General features: G+C 34.0%; 1 protein-coding gene across 5 annotated transcripts in view; it reads right to left on the minus strand.

Moving 5' to 3' along the window:
* The window catches only part of Ptprc (protein tyrosine phosphatase receptor type C), a 110,073-nt gene that overhangs the window by 41,907 nt on the left and 48,838 nt on the right, over positions 1–19,328 (minus strand). Inside the window, exons 3-11 of one of the 5 annotated variants that reach the window (XM_047520668.1) lie at positions 17,328–17,462; positions 14,904–15,047; positions 12,129–12,272; positions 11,274–11,348; positions 10,100–10,123; positions 8,005–8,220; positions 6,597–6,734; positions 5,257–5,394; positions 428–553 (exon numbers count right to left, since the gene is read on the minus strand). In XM_047520668.1, coding sequence (XP_047376624.1) covers positions 428–553; positions 5,257–5,394; positions 6,597–6,734; positions 8,005–8,220; positions 10,100–10,123; positions 11,274–11,348; positions 12,129–12,272; positions 14,904–15,047; positions 17,328–17,462 — 1,140 coding nt within the window. The remainder of the gene's footprint in view (positions 1–427; positions 554–5,256; positions 5,395–6,596; positions 6,735–8,004; positions 8,221–10,099; positions 10,124–11,273; positions 11,349–12,128; positions 12,273–14,903; positions 15,048–17,327; positions 17,463–19,328) is intronic. The other 4 variants (XM_047520669.1, XM_047520670.1, XM_047520671.1 and 1 more) reach the window with 4 other exon arrangements.

A 19,328-nucleotide genomic window follows, 5' to 3' on the forward strand; every position in this document is an offset into this window, starting at 1 on the left:
CCTTCCTCTTCTAGCTCCTCCAACCCCACACAAGCATTACAGATGGATAGCCCATATTTTGTGTATAGCCATTTGAGTATGTTTTGCTCTTGGTTGGTTTGTTTAGGGACTTGAGTAATGACTTTGAAACAGTAAAAGTCACTTACATAACATTTGCAAGACAGAAATAAGTAATTACTGTTAGAGATTTTCTTTCTCCAAGCTTTGGAGTACAAAGATTGGAACAAAGACAGATCATGAAAAATAAACCAATGTTGGAGATGTTCTGTGTTCAAGAATGGAAGCAATTCTAAACTTAAGGCAAATAGAATACCCTCGCATCTCTATGCTGGAAGTTCTATGGTTCACTGCCTCTCTCCACATTTCTAGAACTTTCAAATTCTTGACTTCCCCTTTTTCATAAGGAATTTAACTCTATACAAATTACCTGAATTGGTCTTATAACAAAGAACAAATCCATGGGGAGTGAATTCACTTTTAGGGGATTTCCAGGTAATTACTCCTTCATTTTCACTTTTACTGGAACAAGAAAGATTCTGAGGCACCCCTGGAACTGTTCAAAGAATAAGAATATGTAATATGAAAAATAAGACATGGAGTACATATTCCTTTATATAACAATCATGCATTATCAATAGCTATATTTGATTGTGAATTAGCAATGGAATTTAAAGAACAAAATTAGAGTTTATTGAATTGGCTGTAGAATTAATGAACAAGCTAAGTGTCATTTCAGAGTGACCCTGAGGAGCTTAAGCATTCCATTAACTTAAAGATACCTGAGAACACCCTCTACCTCTCATGTTTGTTGTCCAGATACTTTGAAATTTCTAGATCCCACTGTGCTCAAAAAATCTAATTTTTAGCACTGATAAATTTAGTAGTTATTATTTGAGTAGCACTTATTGCTTCCAGTAACTAGTTATTAGAACCTGAGATAAAGAATGTTATAGATGTTTAAATGAAATTTATGAGGCATATTTTACATGGAAATGCTTCCATTTGAGATTCAGCTTGACGAGTTATAATGAAGGGGTACATCCACATAACCACCACCATCATCAAGATGTAGAATACTTCTATCACCTCAAAAAGGCCTTCCCTACCTCTTCTTAGTCAACCCAGCTCCCTTGCTCAGCTTGTAAACCTTCTGATCTAATTTCTGTTACTGTATATTTAATGTGTCTTTTTACTAATTCCACACAAATAAAATTAAACAGGAAGTAGTTTTTTACATCTCACATATTGCATGTAAAAATAACATTCTGAAGATTTATTCTTCTTGGTGGGTATGTCAGTAGCTACTAATATTTTTTACTCATTGGTAGTGCTAAAGTTTGGATGTCCTCCATGGCCAGTGTGTTAAAGGTTGATTCCCAAAGTGTGCTACTAGGAGGTGGTAGAATCTTCAGGAGATGGGGCCCAATGTGAGGTTCTTAAGTCATTGAAGGCATACCCTTAAATGGGATTGAGGAACCCCAGTGTCTTCCTCTTCTCTTTTTACTTCATAGATCACAAGGTGAGCAGTTTGCTCAATGATGCACTCCCCATGATTACCAGTAAATGCCCTCACCAGAGGCCCAAAGCCTGGGGTCACCCAATCTTGGACTGGAACTTCCAGAATCATGATCTAAATAAACGTTTTTCTCTTTATACATTAATTTCATGAGGTATTCCCTTATAGGATGGAAAGGTGACTAATACAAGTAGTATTTGTATCATTATGAAGGTATGTCATATTTAGCTATCATTCAACAGTAGATCTTTGAGATTTTTCTAGGTTTTGGGCTATTCTCAATGAATATGATGAGTTTTGGGGGATATATTCTTTCCTCTTTGGTAAATATCTGAAGTGAAACTGCAAGAGGTCATTACTTCATATCCTCACCAATAGTTACTATAGACCCATTTTTTTTTTTGCCATTTTAGTGAATGTATAATATCATTTTCATCTTATTGCTTTGATTTGCATTTCCCAGATGTCAATGACTTTGATCATTGTTTTATCTGTGTATTAATCAATTGTGTATATTCTTTTGCAAAGTATATGTTTGAAATGTTTGACCATTTTTCACTGACCTCTTTGCTGTCATGTTTCATAGCTGAAAGAACTCTATACATTCTGGAAAAAATCTTCCCTTGTTGAAAAACATTAATCACAGATATTTCCTTACAATGTATGGATTGATTTTTCATTTCCCATGATCTCTTCATTTAAAGGGGAAAAGCATTCAATTTTGATGAAGCTCAGTTTATCAATTTTTTTTTCTTTGTCGGCTTTTTGTGCCTTGGGAAGCTTTGCCTAGACTAAAGGCACAAAGTTATTCTCCTGTGTTGGATTTTTTACAGTTTAAGTTTTGAGATCTACAGACCACTTTGAGTGAATTTTTGTGTTTGTTCAGAGGAAAAAGTTAATGCTCATTTTTTTTCTACAATGATGCCCTTTCCCCAATAGAAGTACTTGTATATTTTATTAAATATAACCATTAGTTTTCTAAGATTTCTATTTTGATACAGTGATTTATAAAGACTTTAATAATTTTAGTACTTAATATGGAAAAAATATTAAAATTTTCTAGTAATCTAAGGGTGTAGTTTTATGTAGTCTTTTTTACTCTTCCTGTGGCTTATATTATTTTGGAAAATTATAGGGAGAGCTGGATTTAGGTATTCCCTTAGTCTTTGGCCATGGCTTCCATACAGAATTTAGAATCACTTTAGAATGGTCTGTCAAAAATCTTGAAATATTATAATTAATAAATGATTTCAGCAAAGTGGCAAATTACAAAAATCAATACAGTAAAGTCTATTGTATTTCTATATACTACTTGTGAACATGCCAAAAATGAAATTTAAAAATAACAAGGAATAGACTTAAATTGGGAATAAATTCAACAAAAGAAGTACAAAATCTGCAGACTACAAAACATTTTGGATATAAATTTAAAAAGACATAAATTAATGGACAGACACTCTATATCAGTTCATGGATAAGAAGACTAACATGTCATGTGGTCATACTACCCAAATTGATCTAGATTGAACACAGTCCCTGTCAGAATTTCAGGAAGATTTGTAAAAACTAGCAAGTTGATCCTAAAATTCATCTGGAATTTCAAGGGCTGCCATATATTCCAAACAATCTTGAGGAAGAAGAATGAATTTGAATGACTCAAACTTTCTGATTTGTAAAACTTATTACAAAGCAACAGTAAGAATCTAGTACTGATATAAAGATAGATACATAAATGAATGAATAGAACTAAGAGTCAAGAAATACATTTATCTTTAAGTTCACCTAATTTTTGAATAAAGTAGCCAGACAATGCAATGGGAGAAAGAATTTCAGCAATTGGTGCTAGGGTAACCAGATGGCCACATGCAAAAGAAAGAAGTTGAACACTCACCACAAGCCATGTACAAACATATATGTACTTGTACAAATATACATATTTTATGTATAATATGTACATATATTTTTTATCCCAGTAACACAGGAATCTTTCAGCCTTAAATAAACATATTACTGGGATAACTCTTAATAATGTATATTATTTTTTAATACATTTTGCTAATTGTCTACTTACTATTTCATTCCTAATTTCATAGGAAATGCAGATCTATAGTTGTCTAAGCTCTGGCCTGGTTTCATACCTGCATTATCTTAACCTTAACCCTATTCAAAATCCTAAGAATAATCAAAGTGAGTTGATAGGTTCCCATGCCTTTTATACAGTGGAACCATTTGGATGGGAATTATCTGCTTTTTAAATATTTGACTATCTTGCTGTTAAAGTTACCATTTTATTTTTATTTATATTTCAAGGTGTTTTGAATTAAATCTAGTATTTTGTGCATGCTAAACATGGGTTCTACCACCAAGCTACACACTCATGCCCTATAAAGCGATCATTTCTTTAAAAGATAAAAGACAATTAAGAAAACAGGTAGGTAGAAAGATAAGTTGTATAGTTTTAATTCTAATTTCCTACTCTTCCTAGGTAAATGCTCATGTATCCGAGCCTTTGGAAAACTACACTTTTCATCTAACTTTTCAAATTGGATGCAGAGTTGTTTTCTAGTTTATAGAATTTCCACCATATGTTTTATTCTTATTATTTCATTCAGTCCATAGAGGAAGGATTGTTCTGCTGGATACTGGCTATTTTATTATTCTTTTCAAAAACCAGAACTTACAATTAATAATAAATTCCTATTATTTTGTTTTTTCCCTTGTTCAATAATATGTTCTCTAAACCTTGTTATCTTTGCATTTGTTTCACAGGCACTTTTCATTGACTTGCATTCAATACATAAAAAAGTGAAAAAAAAATCCAATAAAATCACTTAAACTTTTTACACTACAAAATTTCCCCCAAATTGGTCTTTCCTCAAATCTGAGTAATCTGTGCAAAGTTCTCATTTTTGTTGGGACTTTTGATATACTGTGACATTTCTATTTCCCTATTGTTTCCTACTTGGTGTTTTCTGCCCATTCCTACTCTTCCTTTCTCTTTTGCTCTTCCTCCTCCTCCTCCTCCTCATGTTCCTCCATATCCCCTTTCCTTCTGTGATACATAGAACTCTTTTCTTTATTCCATCATATTCTTCTATTGCTTGTCAGTGGTGCCATCTCTTACTTTCCTTATAGTGGTTATTCATAAATTCTCAAATAATAAATATTCCTGGGAAATTCTAAACTTAACTGGAACCTTTATAGTTCTAAATAAATATGGAATTTTTAACATCATTTCACCAATCCTCCTAAATGCTATTCATTTCCATAATCTCACTTTTCAGTTGTCAATTATGAATTATCATCTTCATATGACCCATATTGCTGGTACTTTGATAACAATAATTACTATTTTGCAATCAATACTTATACGACTGTGCTTTGTGAGTTTCTTTGCTCATTTTACTTCTGTCAGAGGCAGGCTTTGATACAGGGGCAGAGGGTACAGCAATGCACAAAAGAGAGAATGATACTATTAAAAGAAGGGGAAATGAAATGGCAAGTGAGAAAACAAACGTTTTGCTTATTTTGGTTCTCTTTCCAATTACAGCCTACAATTTGAACAACAAAAAAAAAAATGACAGAAGTTTGGGCCTTGTGTAATTTACTTTCAAATTCAACTTTAAAAACAGATTAAAAGTTGTTTTCTGAAATTCCATTATTTTCTGTAGTTCTCAAAAAGTCATTAAGAACACGAAAGAGAAAGCAATTTTACATATAAACATAAGTAATATACTCACTTCCAAGATCTGTTTCAATAAGTTTACTTGTATTAGTATATAATTGGTGATTATAAAACACTTCTGATATACAACTGTAGGGTTTTTTTGGTTGAAGACCTTCTAAGTTCACTGTTCTTTGATTAAATTCCATATTACCTGAAATAAATAATTGTTGCAGATGAGAACATAAATATATCACACCTAAGTTTCTTTTCTTAATCCATATTTATGGTGATATAATATTCATTAGGTAGGAAACCAATGCAAATGGTTGAAATAGTAAGTCAAAGATCCTGAAAATGATTTTGCTACACTCAACTTTAAAGGAATACTTTTCAAGTGTAACTTAATTTGAAAGTATCCCTCGTTTAACTGGTGGAAGGAGGCATTGCCTCAGCATTCTCTGTTCAGAACTGAGAGTGCACCTTAGTTCGTCTTGGCCTAGATAGACCTTTTTTTTTTTTTTTTTTTTTTTTTTTTTTTTTTTTTTTTTTTTGTGGTGCTGGGGATTGAACCCAGGGTCTTGTGCTTGCAAGGCAAGCACTCTACCAACTGAGCTATCTCCCCAGACCCCAGACCATTGTTTGGTTGTCTGTCTGTCATACAATTGCTCTGGCTGTGCCCACACAGCTTACACTGTAGTCAGGCATCTTCTCCTAACATGGTGATAACAGCCGGTGCTGCACTCCATCCTGTATGTGTGTGTGTGTATGTACCTGTGTGTGTGTGCACATCTCTGTCTTGACAAATATGGCTTGGCAGGTGTCTTTATGTCAAGGGCTGGGAGAGTCCACATCATTTTAAATTCAAATACACTTATAAAGCAATGCACTCTCAATTATTGGTCCCTCAATCCAGAAGCAGATCTTTTCCTCAAAGCACTTGCTGTTTTCCCATTATAATTATTTTCCCATAAAAATAATGATAATTAATTATATTAAGTATTCTTGACCTTCTGTGTGAACTTTCTTGACAGAAGCCTGAAAATCCCATATCAGTTTTTCCTTTCTACCAGAGTATATGTATCATCAGTCTTTTATAACACCCTTCTCTCAAAATCTTGTCAACAATGCCCGTTATATAGCAATTATCAATAAAAATATTTAAATTAATAAATGTTACTTTTTCAATAAATACCTTATGGGTGAGTCTCAGTTTTGTGAATTTGAGCAGCATAAATAATACAGTTGTTTGATTTCAAACATATCACAAATCAAAAATTAAATAAATATATACATACATACATACATACATACATAAAAGGCAAGAGTGGGTATGTGGGGGGAGAAAAAGAATTAAACTGTATCTAGAACAAGTTTGTACCATAAAAAATTCTCTGACTAATGTCATAGACTTACCACATTTAAATGTATATGTAAATTTTTTTTGGTCACAAGGCAAGGAAGAAAAGGATGTGTTTACTTCCCAATTTAAACAAATTGAAATATTTGCTACTTCTTTTAGTGTACAATCAACCAACGTAAACATTTTAGGCTCTGTCAAGAAGATACAAAAATAAACATGATTAACACTTCATAATCTGTATTATTTCCCAACTACAGTCCCTAATATTATATTCATGACAGGATTTGATAAGAATTTAGATGACTTTTGAAAAAGCCTTTATAACTTTCACAGTTTGATGCTTCCTGGTTATTTAGTTTATTATTATTATTTTTAGTTTTACTTTATTTTTAACTGACACATAATTGTACTAATTTGTGGTGTCCAATGTGGTGTTTTGATACATGTATATGTTGTTTAATTGTAAAGGAAGGGTAGTTATATCTATTACTTCAAACATTTATCATTATTTATGAAAAACAGTATTTTTATATTTTGAAAACCATACACTTCAGTAGGGTTTCATTTAAAATTTATGTTACTATTAAAAATAAAGCTCAAGCAAATATCTAGATAAAATTGCAGTTTTGCACATTTTCTAAGATTTCATTTGATTTCTTATAGGTATGTTCATTTTTCAGTGAACAATTTGACTTTTACTGGGACAACTGTTGCACAAAATATTGGAGTTTTCTCACTCCTGGAAGGCATTTTCAAATATTGTCATTTTCTGCATTCAACTGATTATTTCAGTAGTTTTAGGGAAAATGAATAAATTAAGTGGATATTTTTAAAGCATCAGATTATAACATATTCAAATGTTAATAAATTACTCAATAATCTTCACTTTACTAAATGATATGAGAATTTTTAGATAACTGTCCAGTCTCTTAAGCCCTTTTCCACATGTACTTTGCTAAGAACTGCTTCAGTGAAGTCTGCTTGACACCTTAGAGCTTTTCTCTTTTCCAGCAGTGGTTTAGTTCACAAAACCAGCTTGACCTCCTAACATGATGAAACTCTCCTTTATCGTGAAATCATTTTGGTTCTTTCATACACATCAAATCCTTAATTTAAATATGTGTGTATATATAATATATATCCTACATATAATATATGTGTACATATAATAACTTGAATTCAATAAGAGAGAAGAAAAAATTTATATAAAATCAGTTAGTGTAATAAATCATTTAAGTTAAATGACCACTGTAAAAGAAGTAGATGGGGCATTACAGGGTATGAAGAGAAGGCTTGTGCGACTTGATCATTCTTACTGGGATAAGGGTGCATACAATTCATCCACTGTCTGCTTTAATTCCCTCAGCACTGTTCTCTCATCAGACTAGGACCACGAGAACACACATGCATGAAACTGTGCTGTGTTTGTCAATACACAAACAGAAATAAATTGATATTTACCTGGTGGCACATCTAATTTTAATCTTTTAGGTGGATTAGTACATGAAACATGAGATAGATTAACAATGCTACTGGAACATCCCTGTAGACCTTGCAACTTTGATTTACAATTATCAGGGTCACATGACACATTAACTTCAACATTTAGCTTTGCCGTAAACGATCTATTATTGTGGTCATATATATAATTCACAGAGATGGTCTTATATTTTTCCTCTGAAAGAAAAAAAAGGTGAGGATTATCCTTTAGAAAGAATAAATAAGACTGCATTAAATACAAATTCCTTAATAAATTTTTTAAAAATGTCAAATCACTAACAAAATATCCCCACAACCATAAAAATACAAAAGAAATACATTAGGGGCCTCCATGCCACTCTTTAATAGTTCCCTGTACTTAACTTATCAAGGACTCCAGCTTATAAATTTATATTTAGATAGTTATTGTTAATCTCTATCTTCCTAATGGGGCTATATTTTCCATAAAAATCAAGACTAGTTTATTTTGAACATTGACATAAATTCAGATCAAAGCATAATATCTGTCATTAATAAGAGCTCAATAATTACTTGCTGGATTGATGCACAAATCTGACAAATTTCCTCTCTTTACTGTATAATTTTCCTTGCTTTCTAAAAAGTGGTTATAAATGATCTGTTTCTCCAAATTTGTGGAATGTCAATTATTCATAGACTAGGCCCTAATTCAATACTTTCATTCAATCCTTTACTTACTTTTTAATAATAATAAACACCTCCTAAACACTTACATTTAATTTAATGTCAACAATTTCCACTGACTGGTAAAACTATCTTTTCAATAAATATGACTCTATTCACTCATTTTTATTTAACAAAAATTCTTAAGACCTTGTTATGTGTTTAAAATACTATCCCAAACACTAGAAAGAGAAAAGCAAGTCAGATGTGATCAACATTTAGAAATGTACCTTCAAATGTGGAGAGAAACACAGCCTCAATTGCAGGACACAAGCAAAGTTCTATAATAAGATTATGCAAGAATTATCTGTGAGCAAGAAAGAGACATTTCTTCATATTGAAGGGATAGGAGAGGATTTCCAGAAAAGATGACTCCATTTGTGTTTTAAAATATGAGCAGGAGATGCAAGAACAAATACAGGAGACAGACAATAGGGATGGAGAAGAACTGGAGGTGCAGAGGAAGAGCAGGAGCAGGCACAGTGGCAGAAACATATGTGTTTGGAAAAGTAGTTTCATGTTACTTAAGTGAAGAGTATAAGGAGACAATGATACCGGGGAGAGGTTCACAGAAATCTGAGCAAAAAAGGTTGCATTACCTAAATAAATGCATGAAACAAATATATATAGTTCATATAAAGATCTACTGTCATGTACAACTAATTAGAACAAATAAAAAATTTAATTTAAAAAATAAGATTGTAATAATATCTTACAAACATTTCTTAATCTGGAAAAGAAATATGCTTTTTTCTTATGAAGACAATTTATTCTCATGGAGAATAAACATATGCATAAAATGAAAAAAATAAAAGATCATCATATAGAAAGCTACTGAAGGCTGTAGCTTCAGTGGTGAGAACTGGAAGTAAATGTAAGGATAAATTTTTCTGCAAAGAAAGACTTTGCTTCTGCTGGGACAAGAGATAAGAATGGACTAAATGTTTCTAAGCGGCTATACTGAGCTATCCCTAGGTCTGGCAAGACAGAGAGATGGAGGGATAGACAGAAAAGGACTTTTTTTCTTCTTCTTCTTTCCTTCTTCATAAGTTTTGCAAGTATTATGCACATATTTATCATCTTTCTCCCATCCTAAAGCAAACTTGCTATCCCATTTTACAAATAACTAACTGTAGTTAAGTGACTTCATCAAAGTTGTCTAGCTATTAATTTACAATCCTGGATCTCAAAACCAGGTCTGAATATGAAATCTAACCATCTTGCCACTGAGCAACACTGGCTCTCAAGATTTGGAGCTGGTCATTCACAAAAGATGAGAGCCAGAGAGTTCATTTTAAAATCTTGGAATGAAGAAGAAAATAATTAAAGTTCTCTTCCACACTAAAGTAGGCTGCCTCTAAGTAAACAAACTTACCACATGTTGGTAAAGGTGTAGTAGCTGTAATAGAAAAGAAAATAAGGTGAATTATTTCTTTTTTTTTTTTAAAATAGAGCTGCTCTAGTTATTTTGGGGTAAGGTGATTTACACTTTTTAACTTCTTAAGCTAGAAAATCTATCTAGTGAGGTTAGAGTATATTTTTGCAGTTTGTCCAGTAACATGTTTGATATCAAATCCCAAATGTTATTCAGTAACAAACTAGTCTATAAAATATTTTCATAACTTTATTCACTAAATGCAATTGTAATAAAAATAGTATCAAGACTCTTTTGTACACATCTGATTACATTATGGTGATGAGGCCAAATAGTCATACTGCCAAAGATATTTTAAAGGTCCTCAACCCCTTTACTAATCTAAACCTGGATTTATATGGCTATAACCTTTATTGATTGAAGTTTATACTCTGCTTTTACAAATGGTATTACAGGTAAGGGCTGTGTTGTTCTTTAGTTTAGCTTTTGTATAAACTCTTTAAAAATACTTTGGCAAAGAGAAAAAAATAAATTGCTCTCTCAATAAATTGAGTAGTATATTGTGTGAGCATATGATTTAACTGAAAAGTTGGGAAGAAATGTGATGCATGAAAGGTAAGAGATCTCTACTAGTCTTCTCTCAGAGTTGGAAGAATTTGGGGGAGAATGGTGGACTTGCAGACTCTGCCTTTGCTGATCCAGATGCAGCCACTGCAGTGGGAATTCCCCAGGAACCCCATCCCTTCACCTCCATGCCCTCATATTGCTTGACCAAAACTGTCACCCATCCTTGGTTACCTGTCCATCACTTGGAAATCAGTGCTTCACTGACAGAATTATTCTGTTCCACACTAATATTTAAACCGATTCTTAGAGAAAGAAGTTCTAATAGATTTGGTTATTTCTCATATGGGTTTTCATAAAGCATAGAACTTGTAGGGGATGTTACTGCAACAGTGTGGTGGCTATTACAGTAAGATTATGTCCTGATCGCATCAGTTCTTGCATTGCCAAAAGGATAAGGGCATGCTATTCCATGGCTCTTGGGAATGAAATGCTAAGTTGAACCTCTCAAAGAAAGCAGCCCCAGATAGAAGAAGTGGAAGACTGGGCTGTAAGTATATCCTCAGTACTGGTGGTAGTGTGACCACATGACTGAGAGTAAGGTTGTCACCTATTGTTGTAACTGGAGGGACAGTGCTTGCTGGAAGGCTCATAGTGGATGCTGCAGTAGATATAGAGTTGGAATCTGCAAGGAAATAACAAAAGAATAAAAGTTAACGACTTTGTCATATTAAAGGGTGAAGGAAAAACTCTTTAGCAAAGATAATGTCCTGATCAATTTTTTGTTCTAGGAATCCCTATTGAACTAATACTTGCTTGTTTTTTGAAATAGTCAAATGAACCCAAAGATTTTCTATTACTAACCCTTTTAGATAATTAGTATTTCCAGTAATTTGAACTAAACATCATGTAAGTTGATAGTAAACTATGCATTCCTTAATATTATTCTTACCTGATGTGTAATTCTCTTCAAACTATTATTTTTCCTTTCAATTACAACTCTCCTTATTTTCAATACTAAAGGGATTGGTTACTCTTTGATAATATCCATTGCATATCAGATGTTTTTGCATATTCAATTTTCATATCAATCTCATGAAATGAGTATTATTATATCCATTTTTACAGAAGGCAAAATCAATACTCAGAAAATACTAGCAACTTGTCCTAAAATCAGCTAGAAAATTGAAGAAGCTGAATTTGATCCCAGGGCTAGATAACATTAAAGTCTATTATCTTTTCTTCTTTATCATACACCTTTATAATACTAGTAATAAAAAATATGTCCAGAGAAAGCTTACTGGTAAGTGTCTTGTGCTTAAATTAGTATCAAGATGTAAAATTTTGTAAATCAGGAAACCTGAAAATAATATTTGGAGAGAAATAAAAGAGATACATTCAAGTTTTGAGTTTCCATTTCATTATCCATAACCTAAAACACCTGTAGCATTGCATCAAGGCAAACCTGAGGAGTTGTCTGTGGTGCTGATATTGGAGGTGTATGCAGGTAAGACAGCAGAGCTGTTGTGTGCAGGTCTGAGGGTGACTGTTGAGGGGAAGGCTGTGTCTGCAGGAAAGGTGCTGGCTGTACTCCTCCCATCAGGGACACCTGCAATCGGAAGGACCATCAGCACTGTCATTTGATTCTGTCACACAAGGGCAGTGACTGGACAACCAACATAAATATGATTACTGAAGCTAAGGCAGAGCAGGAGCATTCAAGCATATCTGCTGTATCACAACAGATGCATTCCACAAAACTGTACTAAAAAATACGAGGGCTTTTGGGAAAGATGAATTTTAAGGGCAGACAACTGGAAACCTATGCACCATTATAATCAGACCATAAATTAAAAAAAAAAAAAAAAACCAAAAAAAACAGTTGGAGCCCCAGGAAGTAGCTCGGACAGCACAGAGAGGTCAAGATTCCTAGCTGAGAGCTGACATAGGCAATACTGAAAATAAATCAGAACAGTAGAGAGGGATGCTGTCTTGGTGGTGTGGACACCGTGAAGACTAAAGTGAAAGTCTGTATATAAAAGACTGTGTTAAGGTTGGCACAGGAGGAAGTGGGCCTGGCACCTGCTGAGAGCCTCACATGGGTACACCTCTCTAGGAGAGGATCCTTGTGTGCAGGTACTCAGTTTTAATTTCTTAAAATAGATACCCTGGGCTCCTGCCTATGCAGTAGCTGAGCTCAAGAGTTCTTTCTGGTTGTAGGTTACAATGCTACTTTGACTGGGTAGGTTCTCTTGCCAGGTAAAAATCAAATTGGCTTAGAACCAACAAACTTTACATTATGTCGACCTAATTTCCCTATTTTCTAATGATAAATGAGCTAATCAGTATAGAATCTAGTGTTGTAGAAGTTGCACATTGTACTTGGTGAAGACTCTTCCTTGTCAGGCTTCAAAACACTTAATGAGCATTACAGTCTTTCCCCAGACATCACACTCAGAATTTTACAACTTGACTAGTTCTTTGCTAGTTGTCATGGGGAGAGTAAAAGAAACATAAGCTAGCCCCTAATCCAGAGCTTGTTTGGTTATTTCAGTCAGGATGCCTGGGGTTGTCAGTTCAATGATATGAAATTATGCCCACCTGCAGTGAGACTCTGCATTTTGTCAGTGATACACATATGCATGTTCTGCAAACGACTTTAATGGTGTATACAGGCATCTTCCAATTGCAAATGGATTGCAGTTCCTAATTTAATGCATTCCTTCTTTTGGAATTGGAAATGCATCTCCCTCCTAATTGAGTTTGAGTTCTTAGTTCAGTCTTCCAAAGCTACTAAACATCTACATTTAACTAAGCCACCGAAGAGAATGAATAAAGTAAACATCAATTCATCAGTTCAGGATCCTGAGCAGGGTTCCAAAAGAGTAAGTAGAAAAGTAGGAAAGTTTATTTATTTTTACTTTCAAATTTCATTCAGACTTAGAACTGGAACTCTGCAAAGTTTTAAGGCAGCCAGGTTTGTCTTTAGCCTTCTTCCACCTTCCTTCCTACTTTTCTCTCACTTGCCTCTTTTCTTCTTTCCTCCTATGCAACCCTTGCCCCTGTGCTGTCCAGAGGTACCCAGGTTTTCACCTCCTCATCTGAAAACCACATTTCCCTCCTTAGGTAGGAAATCTCAGCCGCAGTTTAGGAATGGCATTTTCTACTTTAATCAGGTTGATCCTTCATAATAAAATAGATCTTTAATTAGTAAAAGTAGCCACAGACCGAGAGGAGGAATTCTTTGATTAGGGCAGAGTAGTTTGTGTGACAACCAGTCCCTAGGGGTCAGTTTTCTTTGGGTATTTTACAATTTCTTCCCTTCCACATCTTCTGAGTCTATGGATTTGCTAAAAACACCAAATCTACTATGGTTCCCATGGCAGCTGGTGTAATTAGAATGCAGCTGGAGGTGAGGACAGCTCTTCTAATTGTTTAACATGTGCAAGTTTCTTGTAATATTTTCATGCTAAGAGGACCCGCTAATCCTTCAGAATAAATAAGTATGTCTTATATGTGCTGAGCTTCCATGTTTGAATCTACCAAGCAGCACTGCTTTCCCGTCAGCTATTTAGCCCTCCATTTCTATCTGTAACATCCAAGTACTCAGGTTACTCAATTTACATGTGTAAGTGTATGGACTTATGACCTGAGAAGGGACATGCTTACTTTATCTGTGAAAAAAAAAAAATGACATCATGAAGGGATTTAGACACTACTTTTGGAAAGTTAAGGAGAGAATGCTTTATGAAAACCAAGACGCTAATATGAATCTGGAGAATTAAATGGAAAATACAAGCAGGTTTTTCTTTTTTCTCATTTTCTAAAATAATAATTTCATTATTTAGTGTCTTTTACTGATAACAAGCAATAACCTAGTTTTCACTATTGTTTGTTGATTTGAGGATTTAAAGATTCATTATTCTTTATTACTAGCAAAAAGGTTTCACTGTACAATAACTGCCTAAAATAGAAAGATATACAGCGTATCATAAATAACTGGTTCCTCCTGAGCACGTTTTTGCTGTAGCCTAAATCCTCATTCTTTACTATTTCGTATCTGTTAGAATAACTTTTGTTATGTGGTTTCATATCCTAAGAACAAATATGGAAGTCCAAATTTATCAGCTAGCAAGTGCAATGCGTTGACTAAGTGGCTGGATTTTTTTCACACCCTTTTTAGATACAGGAAGTTCTCTCGTACTCTTTGTATTTGCACAAGTCTAAAGGATCCGCAAACCTGAAACATTAAGCCCGCCCAGAGCGGTTGTGAGTGTGGTAAGCACAGCCTTGCTGCTGAGTGTTTGAGGGTCAGCTTCTCCGGGAGAGGGCGCCTGCGAGTCGGCATGCGTGGAAAGGTAAGGCGTCTGAGAGGATGCAACACCTAGGCAAGAAAATGAGATCTCTCCATCAGTCTTCCCGCACTGCAGGAGAAAATCCAAACACTAAGAGACTAACAAGGAGCAAGTTGCCATTACAGGTTACCAAACTGTGAACTAACCCAATCTATTAAAATGTCCCTGCCATTTATGGAGGTCCCCAGGCAGGAAGATGGCGCCTGAGTTCCTCGTCTCCAGATTCCTGGGGGCTCCCTGGGTTAGACAACTGGCCTTTTAGGATTCACGCGTGCAGATTGTTTTATGTGACTTCCAAGTCTCTATGATCTTTTCAAATTCTCCTTCAACTCTACAAACTGAATGCTGGAACATTTTCTTGTGGGCAGAATAAGAATAGAATCCTCCAATAAACTAATATCTCACAAATCACAGAGAAGAAATAGAAAAATGGACAAACCATGTAGCAGGTACCTAATTGATATATACAGAATTCAAAACGTATAGGGAAAAATGCTCATCATTATGACAAATTAAACAAATGTAAATCAACATGAAGTATTTTTAACTACCATAATGGCAGTTTTGACAGATTGATAATATTTACTGCTAGGAGAAGTGTACAACCAGTTCAATGAGTGTGTGCTTATATACACATGTACATGTACACACTCAAGAAACTATAGTTTGCTCATGTTGCATCTGTTTTGAATGGTGCATATTAAATCATTAGAAATGTGGATTAAAGTATGTTTCCTTGTATTTATCAGTGAGCAAGACAAAAATTGTTGCATTCTAAAATATAAATCAATCATAATCATGAATTAAATAATGTATACAGAATTTGTTGCAGCAGATAACTGATATATCACCTTATGGCAAGTTTATTTTCTATATAAATGTGCCCTTTTATTAGAAAGCAGGATTGATACTGCCAAAATTAATTACAATTTTAAGATTATTTATCCTTATTTCCAGTACATTTAATTTTAAAACCTTTTTTCTCATATGCTCTATCTGTAAATCTATGACTAATTTGTTCAGGTTAAAAACAAAGTGTGGCAATAAAGAGTCAGAAATGTTTCATAAGTGTGATTTGTTGTGTGTGTATGCGAAGTGAAACATGGAACCTTTAATATGGAAATTCTGTGTGACGTGACTCAGCAATAGTAACTTAGAATGAAATGTTCCACCCAGTATCAGCAACTCCATCCTTAAATTGCTTTTGTAGAAACATCAGGCAATGAGTTCAGTTGTTCTAGCCACCTTTCTGCTGTTGGTGGCAGGAGGAAGTGGAATAAAGATTAATTACACAGTCAGTAATTGCTGAAGAAGGCATTATCCATTTATTTAACTGCTTATTAGTATATTTCATCAATATTGCACTCAAAACACTGCAATCTGCTGTAAACAAAGTTTCTGTGACTGTGTTATACATGTTTGTTTTGCAAATTAAGATAAATGGCATTGTTAATCACATAGCTTAGTTCTTATCAGAGTTTGTCTATAAACCTGTTTACTTAAGAAAATGATAGCACATTATTTCGGAAATACATGGACAACCAACTGTCCTATTGGTAGATTTATGTACTGAATACACTGGCAGACCTAATGTTGACCATAAAAGGAGCTGGAATCATTGACATGTAAATGTTCTAAGGAGCAAAAATACTTCTCACATCAATCTGGTATCTTGCTATGAATGTGACCATCTTACCTTAAATCCCACTATTAGTTCTCACAACTTGGATTAATTTAAAATATAATTTAAATAACACAAATATCTCCAGGAGAAACCCACATAACAAAGCCAAGGTAACAATCTTCAGAGAGGATTTTTAAAAATAAATTGCCTATCTTCAATTGTTTTTGATAATATGAACATGGAATGGAACAAAGAAAAGGGAAGATTCTTCTTTAACTCTGATAAGGAGTTCCAACCCGTCCTGGGTTACAGCAAACTGAGTGAGCAGGAATGGAGAGAATGTGTGGACATGGAGAAATGGAGAAACTTTCCCCTCCTGATTTTACTTAGGGTCTTTCCTCCCTCCCTTCCCCTCTCCCTAATGGCACACATTCATGACTTCAGCCAACTAATATTTTATAGGGATCTACTACTTCCTACATTTTATGCACTTGAATAAAATACTGCACACATAATTAGAAACTGCACACACAACTTAAAGAAAAGCTGTTTGATCACTTAAGAATTTTTTTTAAATGAGTTTTTCCCTAATATATTTCAGTTAAGAACATTTCTGTGTTAACCTGTCATAGCAAAAACATTAGCATCATCCAAAGGGTCTAGAGAGATTTGGTTGAAGGATCACCTGGACTAGGAGGAGACACGGTCTCTGAGGAGTCATTTTCTCTTTCAGAGGTGCTTGCAAGTGAGGATGCAGTGGTGCGAGCAGGTAAGGGGCTACTTGGAAACAGAATCCTGGAATTTTCAGTGGTGTTCAGTCCTGTTATATTAATGGGAGATGGAAGAAGAAGGAAATAAGTATGTGAACTCCATAGTCACCTAAGTATACCAACTCTCCAGTTCCTCATAACATGTATGCCATGCCTACTACACGTATGTAACGAAGACAAGTTAGGTCAACTTTGGTGGAGGCAGGACTCCAATGATTCCTTTTGCTCTGAGAGAAATGTTGCCACAAGCTCTCTTTAGCATCCATTCCCACTCTTTTTTTTTAACTTTGGGGGTGCAAATATAGGTGCATGCAGAAATATAACATGCAGACTTAGATAATAAATGAAGCAAAAAAATAATAGCTAAAGGTAAAAGTGGAAAATAGTTTTGAAAACAACTATCCTTTTCTCTCTTCCCATTCAGTTTCTGGGTTTTCAGTTATCCAAAGCATTTGGGTTCAGAAGGATGGAGAACAATGGATAAGGATGCTTAAGGAAAATTTTAAAAGACTTTTAGATGAAGAAAATAAAGGAGAGAGATAAGGTCAGAAGGGAATTATCAGGAGAAATGAGATTCTAAGAGAAAAACAGTAAAGGAAAAACAAACTTCTAGATACACACAGACTTTTTAAATATATTAAATGTAACTAAAGCAAATGAAGTGTGAGTAAAGGACTGGAAAATGAAATTCACAAATAGGTATACAAATGACCCACATTTATGAAGACATCAAAATATCTTTAACTTTATGATAACAAAAGAAACACAATTTAAGATACTGAAGTAATATTTTCCACAGTTCAAATTCACTTTAAAAAGAAGAGAAATGTGACCAAGTATTAGTGAAATAGGTATCAGCAAAATTGATATGGATGTACCCATGGGAACAGTTTTATTCAGGGCAAATCAGCAGTGCATATGAAAGGCCTTTAAATTGGTTTGTGCTGTTTGACTGAAAAACTCTATTTCTTTATGAAAGAATAGGGAAATACACCAAATTGGTTTATTTTTAAACTTACATGTGATTTTTGGAATTAAAAAAATTAATTTTTTCTAAATTTTCTGTTTAAACATGTATTAACTTCTTTGGATAGCAAATTATGTATTTTTAAATATTCAATTAATTAAAACTGAAATATTACACAATTACTGAAATTAATTCAGTTCAACAAGTTTGGGTGAAAGAGAATGGCACAAATATGGGAAGATGGAAAGACTGGGAAAATTAGAAAAGCGGAAGTGAGGAGATGAGAAGAAGTTAAGAACGAAAATTGAGGTATTATTACTGATTAGAAAATTAAGAAAATGGAAATAGGAATGACAGAAAGAAACCCTAATTTCATCCATCAATGCAAAAATAAAGTTAATTTTCACTACAGATAAAACCAGTCTAAATCATATTGAACTGCCAATACATGGGAAATATCACAAAATTATTCCGTGATTACAGAAATCCAAAGTGCTAATGCACTTGTTATATGTGTTATTTTCCAATGAAAATATTCACTATCTAGAATTATATAACCAGGTAACTCACAAATCAATCCATTTAGTAACAAACTTTCACCCATAATTACTTGCCAACATATCCAAAGAAAAAATAGGCCAGTAGCTACCCCCAATCCTTGGGGTCAAATTGAAAGCCTAACCATAGTATTTTCCCATCTACTATGCCTTGAATAAAAGGGAGGGAAAATAAGGGAAAAGAACAAAGAAGTGAAGAGGAAAGCAAGGGTAGGAGGGAGGACAGAGCTATTCTGTCCACCAATGTTCACTCACTATCATCATTATAGACACAGCGACTATTAATTTGTTATTTTTAGGTTGGATAAACTTTGGTGTTGGCAGAATTCCGATGATCCCTTTTGCTGTGAAAAAAAATGTTGCAACAAGCTCTCTTTAGCATCCACTCCCAC

Source organism: Sciurus carolinensis, chromosome 12, assembly GCF_902686445.1.
Source record: "Sciurus carolinensis chromosome 12, mSciCar1.2, whole genome shotgun sequence".
Lineage (NCBI taxonomy): Eukaryota > Metazoa > Chordata > Mammalia > Rodentia > Sciuridae > Sciurus > Sciurus carolinensis.